Here is a 17,687-nt window from a genome sequence, read left to right as displayed (position 1 = left end):
TCTATACAATGATCTAAAAGGGCTAGGAGACCTTTTCCCTGATGCAAAGTATAACATCCTGTCCCAGTGACTTTAATTAAACTACTGGCGTATTCTTTCCAATTCAGGAAAGGAAATGGAGAATGCTGAATCAACAAAGACGTGGCCTAAAGGTTCCTGACTGCCCTTTCGTTTGAGAATTGCTGTTCTCTTCCTTTAGGGAAGGATGCACCAGTCTATCTGAAGTTACTAATGCCATATCTCACATCCTTAGTCCCTCCCAGCTGAAGAGAGGATATAGCTCTCATCCTCTAACCCTCCAAGGTCCATTTCCCCCAGACCTTTGCTTCTCCTACTCTTTGTCCAAAAAGACCCAAGAGACTGCCCAATGCCAGGGCTAATAAATCATGTCACATGGGTGGGAATCTTCTAGGGAACTAAGCTCATCCTTAGGCATCAGAAAGACCCTTTATGCTCCATCATCATCGGAGCCCCGCGTGCTCTGTGCGTGATCAAGCAGATCATCTGCATCTCCTTAGAAAGCAGTCAGCTTTCCTAAGTGGGCATGGAGTGAGATTCTGTCTTGCAGAGAAAAAAAAAAAAACACTGAAGTTTTTTCTCCTGTCATAATTATATCCTAGTTCAAGCCCATAGATCCATCAAAATTAATGCTGCATCAACATTAAGTCAGTGTCAGTGATTATGGTGGGAAAAGGGAAAGGTTTTGTATCTAATCATAGAGTCACAGGACCTAGCATCTGGCTGCATGTTCTTTAAATACCCAAGGGCTTAAGAGGCGCCACCCCAAAGCCCCCAAGTTCATTTGGAAGAACCTGTTTGGCTCCTGGAGCTGTTTTTGCACCTCCCTACCCCAATCCTGGAAGTGGCCTGACTTTCTGCATATTGAGCCCCTTGGTGCTATTGAAGACAGAGCCCATGGCGTTAAATCCCATCTGCAAAATTGCTGGCTGGGGGAAGCCTGATGTCTCCTCCCCACACTCAATTATCAAAGGAAAAAAAAAAAAGAAAGAAAGTAAAAGAAAAACTGCAACTAGAGAAGCAATAGAGACTTCAGAGTTCAGCAAGGGAAACTGAACTTCTCTTTGATTTCTTTTTTTTTCTTTTTTTGCAGTGCTGGGAATTGAACCAAGGGCCTCGCACGTACTAGGCAAGCACTTTACCACTGAGCCACACCCCCAGCCCTTCTCTTTGATTTTCAAAGCCAAACACAAACTGTAAAACCTCCTTGTGCCAAAATCATAAAGGACATCCCAGGTGGCGCCCTCTTCAACTCCTTGCTGCGCAAAGGAAACAACCTGATAAGTGTTTCCAACGTAATCCGTCCAACTAAATCATAGTTAACATGATCATAGGTCGTTATCAGCATTTCCTTACATGCCTGATGATGCACGTGCATGACCAACAATATCGCGGGCTGTTGGATATCAGAAGACTGGGGAGGGATTCAAGTTATTCAACTTATCACACAGGTCAGGCTCAGTTCACCTGCTCGTTTTAACTGCAGGATATAGTTGTGGGAAATGTGAGTAAAGAGAAGTTGAAATAGAGCTGCTCCACAGTGTCCTCCACGGAAAGGTTTTAATAACCTTCCACTTTGGAGGAGGAATCTCTCTTTTTGCTCCCTCTCCTTCTCTTCGGTGTGTTGTCTAGCCTTCTCTCTGCTAGCATATTTCTTCTACTACTAACTAAATCTCTTTTCAGATGGCAGTGAAAATCAACCTCCCAGCTAGTTCCACAAACCAGCTCACACTGCAGATACCTGTGTGTAACCTGAGTTCCCCGTAAACTGGACATGGTTTCCTCCAAATTCTGCCGCAGGTCAGCGATGTTCTTCACTGTCCGCAGCCGCCGAGCCTCAGGATCTTCCCCTGGAAAGATGAAAGTTAAGATAAGTTTAAATTTTAACCAGCCCTGGTGGTGCACACCTGTCATCCCAGCAACTCGGGAGGCGGAGGCAGGAGGATCACAAGTTCAAGGACAGCCTCAGAAACTTAGTGAGGCCCTCATCAACTTAGCAAAATAAAGAATAAAAAGGGCTGAGGATTTATAGCTCAGTGGTAAAGCACTTCTGGGTTATCCCTAGTACTACCCCCGCAAAAGCAGTGTAACTTTTTGATAGACTGTAAAGTTCACGAAAGCTGTAAGCAAATATATTTGTGACTATAGCCAGGTTTCAGCTATTGGTGCAAAATAAGGATTTGAAAGTGGATGATTGACTGAACAGACACCCAGAGGAGGCTGTTAAATTCATGGAGATTCCTCCTCCAGGTTCCTCTGGAAGTTGATCAAGTTCAACTTGAGGAAAATGCAAAGCGCCTTAGTTGGAGATGTAAACGTACTTTCGCATGGTCTCTAATGAAGACAGGTCAGGTCTGAGCACTCCCCGTCATTTTCTGCCCTTCAAAAGTGTGTATGGCACTGTTCTCTCACCTATTGGTGATATACACATCTGTCTTCCAGCTCTGCTTTACAAAAAGAGCTCACAGTGGCTCAAGGACCTGCACTTGTTAACCACAAGTGATTCTACAGACAGGTTTGCTTTCTCCCTTGTCAGATGGACTGTGGCACCTCAGATTCTACCTCCCCTGCTTACTGGCTGCATGATCAGCTGTGAGAAAGGTGCTGGTCTTCTCCTTCTTTCTGATTCCATCTTCCTAAAATGAGCATAGTAATAGTACTGACCGCATAGGGCAGCTGGGGAAGCAAACCAGGCTAAGATCCTGAGGTCCCTTTGCATAGTGCAATAAATCCAGCTAGTGATGTAGAGCAGGGAGCCACCAAGAAACAGCTGGGCTTCTCTTTGGCAGAACCACAGACTTCCATTCTCTGGGCAACATTTCCATGAGACACTTGGCCAAGCAGAGTTCAGGCTCCCGCTAACGTGCAGTAAGAAACACACCACCCACAAGCTAGGAAGAGACGTGCCTCTCAGCACAGCCCTGTTTCAGGTTCTCTGGCTACACCGTTGCATTCAGCCTCACAAGGGGATGAGAAGAAGGAGAATAACTATAATCCTGATTAAAGGGATTGAACATTTTTCTCCTCAGAGTAAATTCAGGGAGGGCCGAAAAGCCTGGAGAACTAAAATCAAGGGTCCTGCAAAGCCTATGACTATTTTCAAGGGTTGAGCAACATTTTAAAAGAACTCTCCCTACAGAACACAGTATGTTGGCAGCAGCAAGTGGGATTTTCATTAGATGCCAAGTAGAAGTTCCAGTAACTATCACTAATAAGGCAACGGGGCATCTAAGATACACTGCAGAATTAGGCTTCTCTTCTGATAATAACAACTTCCTCAGGTTGTTCTCGGCATGATGGTGCCAGGGGTCTGGAGGACAGAGAAAAGGACAGCCATTGGGCTTTTATGGAGGAAATTCACTACAGTCAACTCTCTAATCTTAAAAGTGCAACTGTTTTCAATTATCTGCCCCCTTTTAACCCAGAGGAATTGAAAAAGCATTTTTTTTCTTATCTGAACAGTGCTCGGATTTCCCACACAAGTCTTTAAACCACACATATATATACACATATGTTTTTAAAAGAAGGCAGTGGTAAAGGTCAATTTTACCCCCTTGTGGCCTTGAACAAATATTATTGCATGTATCTCCTGGGCCTCCAATTAAATCTCTCTTATTGCCAGTTTGGCCACATCATATCTGTGTAAAACTACCAAAAAGATACTGATCCTTTGGATAGGTCTAGGCCCTACAGTGAACATTTATTAGGAAGCCCAGGCACAACAGTTTTCAAATCAAGTCCAGTAATTAATACTCAAGAAGTATACTTACTTACCCACACCTTGATTAATTCTCCTTTAGAAATTCAAAGATTTGGGCTCAGTACTTGCCTATCTATCATGTGTGAGGCTCTGGGTTCTACAGGAGGGAAAAAAGGGGGCAGGAAGGAAAGAAGGAATTCAAAGATCTCTGAGCTGAGATGGTGTTGCACCTTTACTTTTGGTAATCCCCATGCAAATATATAGATGCCTAAGAAATATTTATTGCCTAAAAAATGCTTGGTCAGCGTAGGAAGAGAAAGCATGGGCTTTGCATTCCCATGAAGATGTGAATCATGGCCCTGTTTTCGTTACTCACTTGAACTTGAACAAGGCACTTAGTCTTTCAATTTCACCTGCAAAATGGAGTTAAAAACCCATTTCTCTAGAAGGGATTTGTACAAGAATCTGATGACACAGAACACATGATAATACCCCCTGTAAAAGGAGAGCTCAGCAAATGTGCATGTCCTACTTCCCTCTTGGGGGTCCTGCAGGAGATGCTTGCTCCCCTCAGAGGCCCACTCTAGGGCAGATGGCCAGGGTCAGGTAGAAACACAGTGATCCACGAGGTGTATCTTGGAGACCACATCCTGTGTGGCCCACTATGCCTCCTCAGATACTAGCTGAAAAGTAAGACTTTCCCACCAACTCACAACTTACAACAAAAGTTAAAACACAACCAAGCTCTGGTGGACATTGTGGGACCCTTTCAGCTCCTAGAGAGGGCTTAAAAACTAAGTTAGCTATGCCATGTCTACACACAGCTCAGAGAAAGCTCACCCTCAAGCCACAGGCTGTGACAGACAGAGCCCCATGTTCTGACCCTTCATGACCGAGATTGTAGGATGTCACAGTGTTAGAAAAAGAAGATGAATGAACCTGGGATGTTGACCTGGAAGAGCATACGGGGCACGCTGCAGCATAGAAAATGATGGCAACTGTCTATGGGCTGCAGGAGGTTGAATGATATCCAGGGAAGAGAAATAGAAGGATAAAGAACTCCATTTCTTTTTTAGGTTAAAGAAAAAGAGAGAGGAAGAACCTTTGTGTCACAAAAAAATATTTGAGTCAAAGCTGAAAGAGAACCTGTCAGAAAACTATAGGAAGAACTCATGACCTGGATGTTAAGGTGTATGTGGTGCCTTCTAACTCCACAACCCAAGATGCACTTTTCAATTGTGATGCAATGTCCATGGAGACACACCATGGGAAGACCCACCCATGCACCAAGAAGGGGAAGAGCTAAGTAACTGGTCAAAGGCGCTCATAAAAACATCACTCAGTCATTTTGAGGTAGAACAGAAGACATAAGGATGGGCAGAGAAGAGACATGTGGGACAAATGAGAGTGGTGATTCAAAGTCCAGACCCAAAGTCCACTTTCATATGGGCTCAAAGTCCAGATTAAAAGGTCATTTTCACAAACTCTGGTCATAAACAGCACTGTTAAGTCAATCATTAGGCCTTATCTACAGGTCCATAAATAATTTGCTTTCTGTCTTGGACCTAGAAGAAAAGCAGGTCTGAGAATGCCTTTGCTCAACAAGTCAGTATTCTTTATCTCGAGGATCTGATGACTTCATCTATACACCGAGCGGGCCGTCAAGCCCTCAGTGTTACAACAGTGAGGTACTGTCTACATTCAACAAGCAGAACGATAAATTTCCCTGGTGGAGAAATGATTAGCAAGTTTTCACCAAAAACAAAGAAAATAAATGCCCCTGGTAGGCAATGGTTAACTCGTCCCGTTACCAACACAATGGAGAGCTGAAAACACCCTCTTAGACCATGTCTCTGCACTATAGAGGCCACAGGTATAAATATGCCCAGCTGAAATGTAGCTAGTGCATTCCTCTCCCACACCCACACTCCATCCTGTCTCCCAGAGTGTGTACTTCTTCCTTTTTCTCAATAAACCCAATCTGTGTCTCACTTTGACCCATCCCTAAACTCCTGTCCGTGATGATAGCAAGGACCCTCATGGCCTGAGTTGAAGTTCACCTTCCTTTTGGGGAACTTCCTCAGGACCCCCCCCCATCCTGGTACCAATTTCAAGTGATGGCCTGTGGACAAATTAAGTTCAACCTTGTGCCACTCAGTGTCTCCATTAAAAAAAAAAATCCATACTATAGTCACATGTGATTTCTACTGCTTAAATGTAAAGATGAGTCACCCTGCCTAAAGGAATTTTCACTAGCAGCCAACTCCATTTACCACCAGAGAGTACATGACCAGGTAAACCTGGCTGTGCAAATTGCTGCCTCAACCACTGGCAACACGTCAAGCTTCTGAGTTCTGACTTGGCTGCACAGTCTTGTGGTACAGGAGACACCGGAAGGAGGAGGAAAATTGGTGAAAGAGCCAAGGCTGCAATATGTTGCTCTGAAACCTAAGCAACATCTGGAATGTTCTCTGGATACTGGCTTTGCTTTTCAAATACCGATTTTTCTGAGACTCAATATCTGACAGGAACCCACACTACTCCGTGGGATACATAACTGATCCCCGCCTGGCTCTTTTGATGTGTGCACACAGAACAGGATCTGGAATGTGTATGGAGACCTGAGCAGTCATCTGAACCTCATGTGCCTCTCCCTGGTCATTTGCCTATACTATCCATGTGCTCATGTGTAAGGGAGCTATAAGCTTTGCACAGGACATAATACCAATCCTGAATGTGGGGCCTTACCCATTAGCTAGCTCACTTACAGATGCATTGAGGACTGTCTGCACCATCACTACACCCAGCCAGTGGACTCAGAGGGAATGGTTAATGGTTAGGTCGCCCAGAGCCTCTGGATAGTTAAACTCAGAGCTAATGATCAGATGGGTAAACTTCAATCCCATGGGCTGCAGACCAATTCCACAGCTGCAGTGAGGCTATTAAAATGGTATAGTCAAGGATAATAAATGAATTTTAAACATGGATTCAATTTTCAACCCAACTCTGGAAGTGGCAAGATAGGAGATAAACGATACAACCACTGCCCTGATGGGAAGCCACTGGTACAGAGCACAAAGCTTGGGGACAGGAAAGGGGGACTGAAAAAGAGGAAGATGGAGAAGGTGGGAGATGGAGAAGGCGGTAGCTTGGAACGTACCCCAGTAAGAATTCTAAATCATGAGCTGGAGATGTAGTTCAGTGGTACAGCATGTGCTTATTAGCACACACGAGGCCCTGGGTTCAATCCCCCAGCATCAAAAAGAAAGAAAAAAAAATCAAAACCAGATATGACCTCTCTCCTTTATATTAAGAATGTGATGTGCCGGGCACAGTGGTTCAGGCCTATAAACTCAGTGACCGAGGTAGGAGGATTGCAAGTTCTAGGACAGCCATGGCAACTTAGAGGGTCTGTCTCAAAATAAAACTTAAAAAAAGCTGGGAATATAGTTCAGTGATAGAGCATCCCTGTGTTCAAACCCCAGTACTCCCCCCCCCCCCAAAAAAAAGAGATACTTTAACATTAAGCTGTGGAATTAACTTCATAACAAGTGGATTTTATGTTTTTATATCATATAATATCCCTAAAATAATAAAAATTGTTCATAATTAAATAAAATTTGGGATATTTTATGTTTTTGGTAAAAGCAGCATGCTAAAATCTTCTAATTAATGGAAAATGCTAACATATGGTAATTTGTACCTCCACAAGAAATTTAAAAAATTCAAAATTTCTGAATTCCAAATCTTGTTGAAAAGCAACAAGGAGATACATAGTTAAATATCAGAGTAGCCCCCAGCCCTTAAGTAACATTGAATGTATCCTAAAAATAGAACTTGCCAACAAGTGTGAGTCTCATTTACCATTCTGGGGAGGAGTGAGAGGTTGTGAAAGAGAGGAGAAAAGGAAAAAAGAAAAGAAGGAAAATAATCGGGAGAGCAAGAAAGTTTGTTCAGTTCCTCAGTCAATGCCACCAGGTGAGCCAGGTGGTTCCTACAGGCTGCTGCTTTGGAAGCTCCATCACCAACAGATGCAGAATTTCTGGGCTCCACACTTACCAGTTAGTTCCTCCAGAGCAGGCTGTCCACTCTTGGTGTAGTGACTAGGCTCTGTGTTCACACCCGCTGGGCTGGACTCGGCCGTGACATTCCCCTCGGTGTCCGTCTGGGACCTTCACATACAAACCAGAACAGACACACTTGTTAGGAGAGGTAAATACTACATCTGGCTGACCACAGCACTCACCATCACCTCTTTCAGCAAGATGTTTTAGAACCGAGCAGATCAGCAGACTGACACTAAATAATTCATTAGCCACACATGGAGCAATGTCCTAAGAACAGAGAGAGCCATCGAACTGGAAAAGATGAAATATCCACTGCCCAAATGGAGAGATTCTGTCATCCCTCACTATGAAATGATCTTCTGACCCCTCCTCAGGGAGCTAGGTCTAGCCAAATACATGCTGGAGGGTGCTGGGTGGTTTGGATAATTTAACCTATGCCAAAAAGCAACTCCCAGGTAACCAGCAATACCAGCAAGTCAAGCATAAAGATGACTCTACTGACGCCCCCTCTCCCTGCCCCCCCCCCCCCCCGGGCAATCCTCCTGACATGGTTCTCTCTGAAAAGGTGACTGTAAAACCAGTCGGGAGTGGATGCCAAGCAGCTGTGTTTGCCCTCCAGGTCTCTGATTCAGAGCTCAGATCTTCTGACATGAAAGGCCTCATTGATCATAATTTCAACACTTGACTGAAATCTGTACTTCCCCAGACCTTCTCCAGGCCCTTATTTGTCAAGCAAATTGAGGCAACAGCTTCATGCAACCCTTCCTTGCCACAGCTACCTGGGCTCATTCAGGCATGACGTGCAATGTTACAATCGTGCTCAGATACGTGATTAATGTGAGAGTATGAATTCATTACCATCCTGGACTGATTCAGCCAGATTTCACTGTCTATGAGGAAAGAGGGGTTCTTTTTTGTTGGTTTGTTTTGTTTTTGATGCTGGGAATTGAACCCAGGACCTTGTACACTAACACTGAACTATCCCCCCCCCCACATCACACTCCCAAGAAAGTGCTTGATAAGAATGTAGATGGACCATGGGAGATGGACTGATAAACCACCCACCTATTCTTCCCCCCTTTATCTTCCCACTGAGGTCATCCCGATTTCTGTAACCGTCAGCTTTACAGCGCTTTCTTAATCTCAGTATTCTTCTCTATTCCTCATTCAGAGGATAAGCCCTCCTCATCTCTGCATACGTCCTTTAAGCACCTTGAAACAGGTATCCCGTTTTTAGTCCAGAGGTTGCAAATGACAGCCAGGTGTAGGGACCAGCCCACACACATATTCTTATTAGCATGTATAGGAATTTAAAGTTTCCAAAATTAATTTACTATTTAAAAATTTATATATTTCACACAAGAAATTGTCTGGATATTTGCCTTCTCCCTGTAAAATCAAGGAAGTCTGGAGAGACTGAGCCCTTGTTCTTGCAGGGTGCCACCTGCTGGTGACAAGCAGTAGCTGTGCCTGCTAGAGATGTGGTACTTGGGCTCCCTCTGCCATAGCCCCACCCTCCGGGACCCACCCTTTTTGGACCCAAGCAGGCATCTGGATAGTGACCTCCATTCTGGACTCTTCCTAAGGCTGCTCTATTCCCACATGACCCTCCACTGGTCTGTATAGTACTGATGTGATGCTGTCACCCTCTGATAAAGGCCTCCAAAGGTTCCCGTCATCTGTGGTGGATGATGCCCCATGTCATGGGACTCTTCTCTATTTCTAGCCCCATCTCCTACTGCTCCCACCCCTTTTGCCCAACTCTGCTCCACACATGGCACCTTCTTTCCATTCCCGATCATACCCTGTTATTACTGTGACCTTGGCCTCTAGGCTCTTCTTGCTCTTCCTTAAGTCCCCTCCTACCTTGCCTTCAAGGTGCAGTTACAGGACATGAGCCTGGAAGCCTTACCACTCTACCAGCTGATGTGTTTACCCCTGTGTTTCTACGGCTCCCCTCCTTAGTCTCTTATCGCCTATTGGTTTTAATGTGATTGAATAAATCTTTTCTCAACTAGATGGAGAGTCTTTACATGCAGTTAATTCAGTTCCTAATGCTGAGCACTGAGTAGGTGCTCAAGAAGGGCATGTTGATTGATAAATGAGAAATTTTCAAATTTATAAAGAGGCTAAATATTGGAAGGAATGTTAGTCTTGCAATCTGAACATGCAGCTTCAAGTCTAGGGTCTATAACTTGGGAGTCATGCAAATTTGGAAAGTCACTTTACCTTTTCTGAACCCCAGAGCCCTCGTCTGCATGAGGGGCATAATAGCCACCTTCCTAACTACTACAAAAATCAAACATGACACGACACAAAAGCACATAGTAAAGTGACAGATGTGCTCATTGTTATTTCTGAAGCCATAACCATAATTCATCTTGAGTGGTTTTTAAAAACAATCTATCCTCCCTTCCTCTTTGGTTACATCTTTAACTGGCAAGGTGGTGGGGTAAGCCCTGTAAGTTATACAAGGAGCCACACATAAACTTGAGAGAAAATTTTAGAGCAGGAAGGGAATGTAAAGTACTTTTAAAATCCTCTAACCTAGTTCACTCTCCTTCCTTTGCAGATGAAAACAATGAAGCTCGGGTGACTTAGAGAATCAGGAAAATATGGTGACTAAGAGCCTGGTTCCTCTAGTTAGACTCTGGTTTAAACATGAGTTCTTCTAGTTTTGAGCTCTGTGATGTGTAACAAGTTACTTAACTCATCTAAGCTTCGGTTTGCATGCACATCTGTAGTAAGGAGATTTGAGATGTAAGCTAGTTCATGGAGTGGGGGAAAAATTCAGTGAGCTAAGGCATGGAAGGTCCTTAGCATGATCTTTGCACACTCTCAGTGCACATGCAATAGCTGTTCCTGCAACCAGGGCTCAACACCACAGAGGGTGTCAGGAGTTGACAAAGGACAGGGCCCCCCAGTGTCCCAACTCCTCTCTAGGTACTCTTCTTCCCAGACTCACCTAAAGAACAACCTCAGAGGGGGAGAGGACCTCACCCAATAAGCATTCACATTAAAAGAGGACTGGCAAAGGCACATTCCAGAAGTTTTTCCTTCCTTTATCACAGACATTTGTTCTTAATCACTACGAGCTTTTTTTTTTTTCCTCACAACAAACTTGAAATAATAATAGTGATGTTAAAGGGTTTATAATCTTGCAAGTGATTAGTCAAAATAAAAAGTGGAATTGACAGTGATCAAAGACTGCCATATATTCTAGTTATGAGAATGCCAACCAAGAATCTGTGAAGAGTACTTTGTGCATTGCTTCAAGTCTATTAATGCTATTGGAATTATAAAACTTTCATGGGGAGCTATTCTTTGCATGCATACAACTGGCTGAGCCATTATCTAAGCCTTGGCCCTCTTCTCAGCAGTGTTAGCAGAGCTGATGACTTGATTTAACAAAATAATAACCTTATCCAATTAAAAAGATCCATGTGACCCTCACTGAAGGGGAGGGCAAGCAGAAGAAAACAAAGGAGGGGCCAGGTGAAACCTGACATCCCTCATTGGCTGGGCGCCAGCTGGCTTTACTATTGGCAGGAAATGTAATAGAGCTTACTAGAACACAATTTGGGAGGAGAGAGGGAATATCTAATTCTTTGGGGAATTATACAGATGTGGGATACTGAAATTATGGTCATGAGCCTATGTACCTGAACAGATATGTACAAACATACATGCACTTACATTTGATGTGTGAATGTACATTTGGGCCCATACTCAAGTGTGACAGTTTTATGTTTCCATTCCTATGGGCGTATCAGTGTGTATAGAGCTGTCTATGTGCATGCACTTGGGGTGAGAGCTGTAAAATATGACATTCCACCCCTAGTCCCTTTTGCTATGTACAGGTGTTAATTCTTGTCCAGCTGGGTGATGTGGCCAAAGTCACTACATGTCTCCAGCACAGCATTGAGTTGAATGCAGTGAGCAAAAGCTCTGGGGCTCCCTCAAGAGCAATGCTGAAAGGCTGCACTACCCAGAGTGCTCATGGATGTGCAGCACACCAAGAGCCCAGGGCACTCAGCAGCCAGAACCCCAGAGCGAGCAGCACCTGGCCCAAGGCCCCCAGAGGTCCTGTGGATGTACCATCAGAGACAGGGCTGGGAGGCTTATCCCCTCAGTTAACACAGGTCCTATTCTAGAACTGGTCCCTCCCTTACTACTCCCCTCTATTCAGACTCCCTCTCAAAAAGCCCTGGCACACACAGGGACTGTAAGGATTGGGAAGTTCAAGACCAACACTGCTATGAGAAGTCATGTCGATTGCTCAGCAAGGTGGTTTTCATGGTTTCTTTTAAAGTTTGTGTAGGATGTATTATGGCTTATGCTGGGCGACACCAAAGTGCCCAGCCTACACATTCAGGACTTCATGCTGTGGCTGCTCCTGAAATGCCTTGGTCCCCAAAGCCTGTTGAACCCCTGCTCATGCTGGGAACAGCTCACAGTTTACTTCTCCTCTTTAGTCTTTCTCTGACCTTCCCCAATCACACCATGGGAATTGTCCCCTCCAGTGCACCGTACATGCCTCTACATGGTTGAATCACATGGTACCTTAGTGCTTGTTTGTTCCTGGAGGGCAGTCACAACCCTGCCCTCACAGACAAAGAATCCACCAACCAGGCTCTTTACCTGGTGGCCCAAGAAGGCAACGTGTGCTGCTCCTACCTGTACAGGAAAGGTGCAACCGTGGCAGTGTTGGGGTGGTTGTATTGCTGCTGTGGCTGAGGTAGCTGGACACTGACGGTATTGCTTCCTGTGGTCTGGGTGGTACCAACGGATCCACTGACAGTCTGGCTGCTGATGCTGTGGTTCAGAGTGGCCCCTCCTGGGCCTTTTCCCTCTGAGGATGCCAGGCTGGAGGAGGAACTGGAGTGTCTGCCATCTAACTGGGGCTTCTGTGGGGGGAGACCAGAGCTTGGCTTGCTGCTCCGGTTCCGCTCCCCTTCCTTGGGAGGCACAGGGGCACTTGGGGACTTCCCGGGCATGCTCTTCATTCCTGGTTTTGGTATTCCACTATGGGATGGGGCTGTGGCTTCTTTCTTGGCACTGCTGAGCTTCCCCCCTTTGGGGATGAAACTGGCAATCTTGGAGGACTTTTTTGGCATCTCGGTCATAGCTGTTCCACTGGGCTCTTCCTTGGGCTCCTCCTTGAGGTCTGGCCTGTCCGTCACCGAGGCTCTCTTGGTGAGGTCCTTGCCTTTTTCCTTCTCCTTCTCCCGCTGCTGTTTCTCCTTTTCTTTCTCACTGCCTTTCGGAGAGCTCTTCTTGTTGGTCAGTGCCCGGCTGAAAGTCCGCTGGGCAATGCCCTTGAGTGCAATCTTGGGGCTGCTGGATGTGGAGCCCGTAGTGGACAGGGCACGGCCAGCAGCCTCCAGCTCTTCGCTCTCTTCGAAGCTGGGTAGGATCTCCAGCCGCTCACAGCTTGTGTCTCGGGACCCTGGCCCCTCACCTGCCTTGGAGCCCCCTTTACTATTGAAAAGTTTTAGCTTTTCCAGCATGGACTTCTGGTTGTTGGGGGCTGGTTTCATGGCTTCTGGTGTGGGCCTGGGGGTCTCGGGCCCAGGAGGCTTCACTGAGAGCATGGATGATGTGGCACTGTGCTTTACGCTCAGGGACTTGCTGCGCCAGGGCTTGGAGGCCGCACCGGGCTGGGGGATGGCTGAGGAAGTGCTGCAATTAGCGGGGATGGAGGGGCTGCTGCTCTCCAAGGAAGCAGGTGCATTTTCGCTCATTCCGGGGTGGGAGGAGGCTGAGCTTGCCAATGGCTCTGCAGAGACAGGAAGGGAGGGAGACCTGAATCATATCTGCTGACCTGTTTCAGAGATATGGGAAGGCTGGCCAGGGCTGCAGAGCCAATCACTCCCAACCCAAATACAGTATGGCTCCATTACCTGCTTTGTGGATTATCTGTGGTTAACATCTAAATCCTAGCTCAACTTTCTCCTGTTCTCCACCAAGCATAGTCCACGCCTCCCCTCCCTACACCCCATCACATTTTGATGCCGAGCACTGTGTGAATGCAGACCAATCTTTACAGTAACATGCAAAGAGCATAATTAAGAATATAAATCTACCAAAAAAAAAAAAAAAAAACCCAAAAGCAAAACCCCTTACCAACATCAACCACCACAGTGATGTGAGAAACCTGCAGGAAATATTCACAACTTTGAATTATTCAACCTATAGTTCCATTTTACCAGTTGTGCAAAAGAATCAAGAACTATTAATTATTAGTAACTTTTAAGGAAACAATGTAGCAGAGACATTAAAATAAAGCACACACACAACCTAGAAAGGAAGGAGAAACTGGGAAGAATCATTAGAGAAGAATGATTATCCTCAAAAGTTGTTAAATCCTATGAAAGCATGGAAGTTTTTTAAAACAGTCACAGACATGATTCATGTTAAACATTGAAAAAAAAGAATTTTTTTTTTTTTTTTTTTGCTTAAGAGCACAATCTATGCACATGGTTTCCCTGAAGGCAAGAAAACATACAGGTCATCTAAAAGTCAAGGCTTCCCCCTGGCGCTCAGTGAGTGCTTCCCTGGCCAGAAGCTTTTCTCAGAAATTCCTCAAAATATCTCCAAACAAGGGCCAGAATTATTCTGGGAAGTATAGACTCCAACAGGGTGTTCTACTAGCCACCAAGGTGGCCTGGTGGCCACAGAAATGAGTACTGCAGCCCTCTTCTTCAGGCAGCACTGGATGACGCAGCTCTGCCTCCCTGATAAGGGGAAAGCAGCAGAGGGACATGGAGGGCACCCTGGGCAGGGCCCAGTGCTCTCATACCCCAGGACCCATCATGCAGAGCAGACAGGATGTGTCCCTTCAGCCCCTGAAGAATGCATATGCATCTGTAAAGTCACAATGACAGGACTTACCTAGCAGCAGCCACTCTCTCCCACAACGATTCCCTAGGAAAAAGTTTCCAGCCAGAGAAGCTGCCCTTCCAATTGTCACAAGTGTTTTCAGTTAAACTGCTCATGTTTCTAATTAAGTTTTGTCATCCACAACTCCTCCAGTGCCCAGCAGCCTGGCGGGATCAACGGCTGCTGCTTCTGCTGTTTTTTTCCCCCGATTTCCTAATACCTACGATCCGCTGCCTTCTAGCAACAGAGTAAACTGTATATAGATGGCTTTTTATGATTTAAAAGTCAACGGCCGCTGAGGCTGAGTGGAGCAGCCCCGTGTGGGGCGTGAGCTGCTTGGGGCGGAGGAGCTGCCTCCCTTCACCCTCGCCAGTACAGGGAAGCCGCAGCTCGGGGTGATCCAAAGCAGACCTCCCAATGTTTTAAAACACATACATCTTCCTGACTTACTGAGGATTTGGGTTTGGAGGGGAGGGTGCTGCACAATCCTCCCTAACAAAACTCAGGCGTTGTTGGATCTTTTCCTGGGGAGAGCCACAGACTGCTTGGAAATAGACTCGGGGAACCCACCCACACTGCTGGCCTGTCAGAGGGTCTCCACAGGCTTGATGCTCCCCATGGGGGCCTCATGGGTATCAGGAGGCACAGTACTCAGTGCATTATGAAGAGGGGAATACAGCTTCGATTTTATAAGGGGGAATTGAGACTAAGTAGGGCTATTGAGTGACTTTAAGTCATCCAGCTAGAAATGCACAGATCTCAGATTTGAACCCATTTCTTCTCTGAGATTTGAACCCACTTCTCCTGACTTCTTAGGGACACAGCTTCACTGCTGTCTCCTTTGATGAAGAGCATGTATAAACAACAGTCACTTCAACAGTCACTGTTGGGCCCCTGCCTTTTCGTCTTGCTATGTATGTTGAAGACATTCATGGTAGGGCACAGACTAGCCCTGCCACCTATCAGGAAGCAGCCTGTACACAGAGGAGGTTTTCTGGCTAATATAAAAAGTGACCCTCCAGTCCTAAGTACCACTTCTCTTAGGAAAACTGCCTTTAACCTTTACCCAGGATCATCAACTATTCATTCAATATTCCAATATCCACTCATTCATCAAGCATCTGATATGCATCAGGCACTGTTTCTTGGGATACACCTGTGATAAAACAAAGATGTCTGCCTTCATGGCATTTACATTCCAGCAAAAGGAACAAGTAACAATCAATTAATCATATCATTTATAGGAAAGTAAGTGCTAAAGAAAAGTAAGGAGAACTTAGGGACAGGTTGCAGCACTATCCTTGCAGGACCTGCAAGTTCACATTCAGAGATACATCCCTCTTTCCAGGCATAATCCCCATGTGTACCTGGATCTGTGTGACACCCCTGCTAGGAAATCCTATGAAACTTGCTCAGAAATGGTTTTGACAAGAAATGTTCCTACCTATCATTTTCTATGCATTTTTTTAAAGAGAGAGAGAGAGAGAGAGAGAGAGAGAGAGAGAGAGAGAGAGAGAGAATTTTAATATTTATTTTTTAGTTCTCGGCGGACACAACATCTTTTGTTTGTATGTGGTGCTGAGGATTAAACCCGGGCTGCACGCATGCCAGGCGAGTGTGCTACCATTTGAGCCACATCCCCAGCCCCTCATTTCTATGCATTTTTAACACTAACAATCACAACTAGAAATTAACCAACAACTAAGTGGCTAACAACTAACCCAGAAAAAACAAAACAAACAAAAAAACAGACACCTGACATGTCTACATGAAATGGCCAAACTCAATGGCCAATATGGCTTGTGCCCTCTAGGAACTCATGGGTTAGGGGTGTAACAGACCTCAAAAGGTGCCAGAGGAATAGGAAAAGAGTGGTGGAGGGCTACCTTTGGTACTCTGGGAACTCTGGGAACTAGAGGTGGCTCCCCTAATTCCCTAGAAGTTTGAAAAACCTTCCTGGAGCTTCAGAATTTCTCCTTGTTGTTTAGGCTGGGCTCCCCTGGTTACAGAACCAGAGACACTTGAGAGCTAGTCATTATAGCTATGAAAGGTAGACATGGAGGTGATTTTGGACTTAAGTTTCTGGAGCTGAAGTCTTCTGAGCAGGGATGGAGGGCAGCAGGACATCTGAGGACCAGGTCAACCACACTTTGCACTCATGTCCCTCACATAGCAAAGCAGGCATAAGGTAACGAGTGGGCTTGTCTATGGCAACTGGATACATTTCTGTCATTTGTATCAGATCAGCGATTCTAGATCTTGACTGAGTGGCTGTTGAGGGCCTATTCTTTCTTTGGAAAGAAGCCATTTCTAATACCAGGGTCCTCCGACTCTTGGCATTAAGGCTTTCCTCACAAGGCTTCTAAGAAATGAGATAAATGCAAAAGAGGCAAGCCTCACACTTTGTCACCCACTGAGGGTGGCATCCTAGATAGGCCATTTTGCTTTGCTGGACATCAGTCACCCCATCTGTAAAAAAAAAAAAAAAATAGGGTGCTATGGCTCCAGTCCTTCCAGCTCTGCTCCTATTGAGATCTGAGAGAGTTTCTGAGAGGACCTAAGAGGCTGAGCCAAGGCCAGATTTGTACTGTGGGGCCCCATTGGCTCAGCCCTCACTCAGTGGGTTTTATCTTTACCCTGTGCAGTAACATTCAGTGTGTTTCTTAATTTTCAAATATTTGCTCTCCACAGTTGTCTTAGATAATGTTTACTAACAGATGGAGAAAGCTGGCTGGGTCAAGGTATAGTCAACCTTGAAGGAATCTCCCTTGTGATTTCAGAAATTCTGGAGTCCTAAGAAAACAAGCCTGGAGGAAGGAGGGTGGGGTGAGTTTCTTAAAATTAAACTGCAATTCTCTCCCTAATAACTAACAGTTCTTGTTTCTTTTCTTATGTATATGAACCTTTGTTAGAGCAAAGGAAGCTAAAAGGGAGTGGGGAAATGCATAAAAGAATGTTCTGGACATCCTATTCCCCAAACAGTGGTATCTGGGCCAAGAAAGAGGTAAGTTACCTTGAAT

At 45.4% G+C, this 17,687-nt stretch overlaps 1 protein-coding gene across 9 annotated transcripts in view; it reads right to left on the bottom strand.

The window, feature by feature from the left end:
- NAV2 (neuron navigator 2) overlaps positions 1-17,687 on the bottom strand; it is a 701,871-nt gene that overhangs the window by 162,996 nt on the left and 521,188 nt on the right. For all 9 annotated transcript variants that reach the window (XM_081282533.1, XM_081282536.1, XM_081282532.1 and 6 more), the window contains 3 exons: positions 12,463-13,564; positions 7,778-7,890; positions 1,760-1,868 (listed from right to left, as the gene is read on the bottom strand). In XM_081282533.1, coding sequence (XP_081138659.1) covers positions 1,760-1,868; positions 7,778-7,890; positions 12,463-13,564 — 1,324 coding nt within the window. The remainder of the gene's footprint in view (positions 1-1,759; positions 1,869-7,777; positions 7,891-12,462; positions 13,565-17,687) is intronic.

Source organism: Spermophilus citellus (assembly GCF_964194105.1).
Source record: "Spermophilus citellus genome assembly, chromosome: 2".
Lineage (NCBI taxonomy): Eukaryota > Metazoa > Chordata > Mammalia > Rodentia > Sciuridae > Spermophilus > Spermophilus citellus.
Note: the sequence above shows the minus strand (reverse complement) of the source record. Positions and strands in the feature narration are given on the sequence as shown.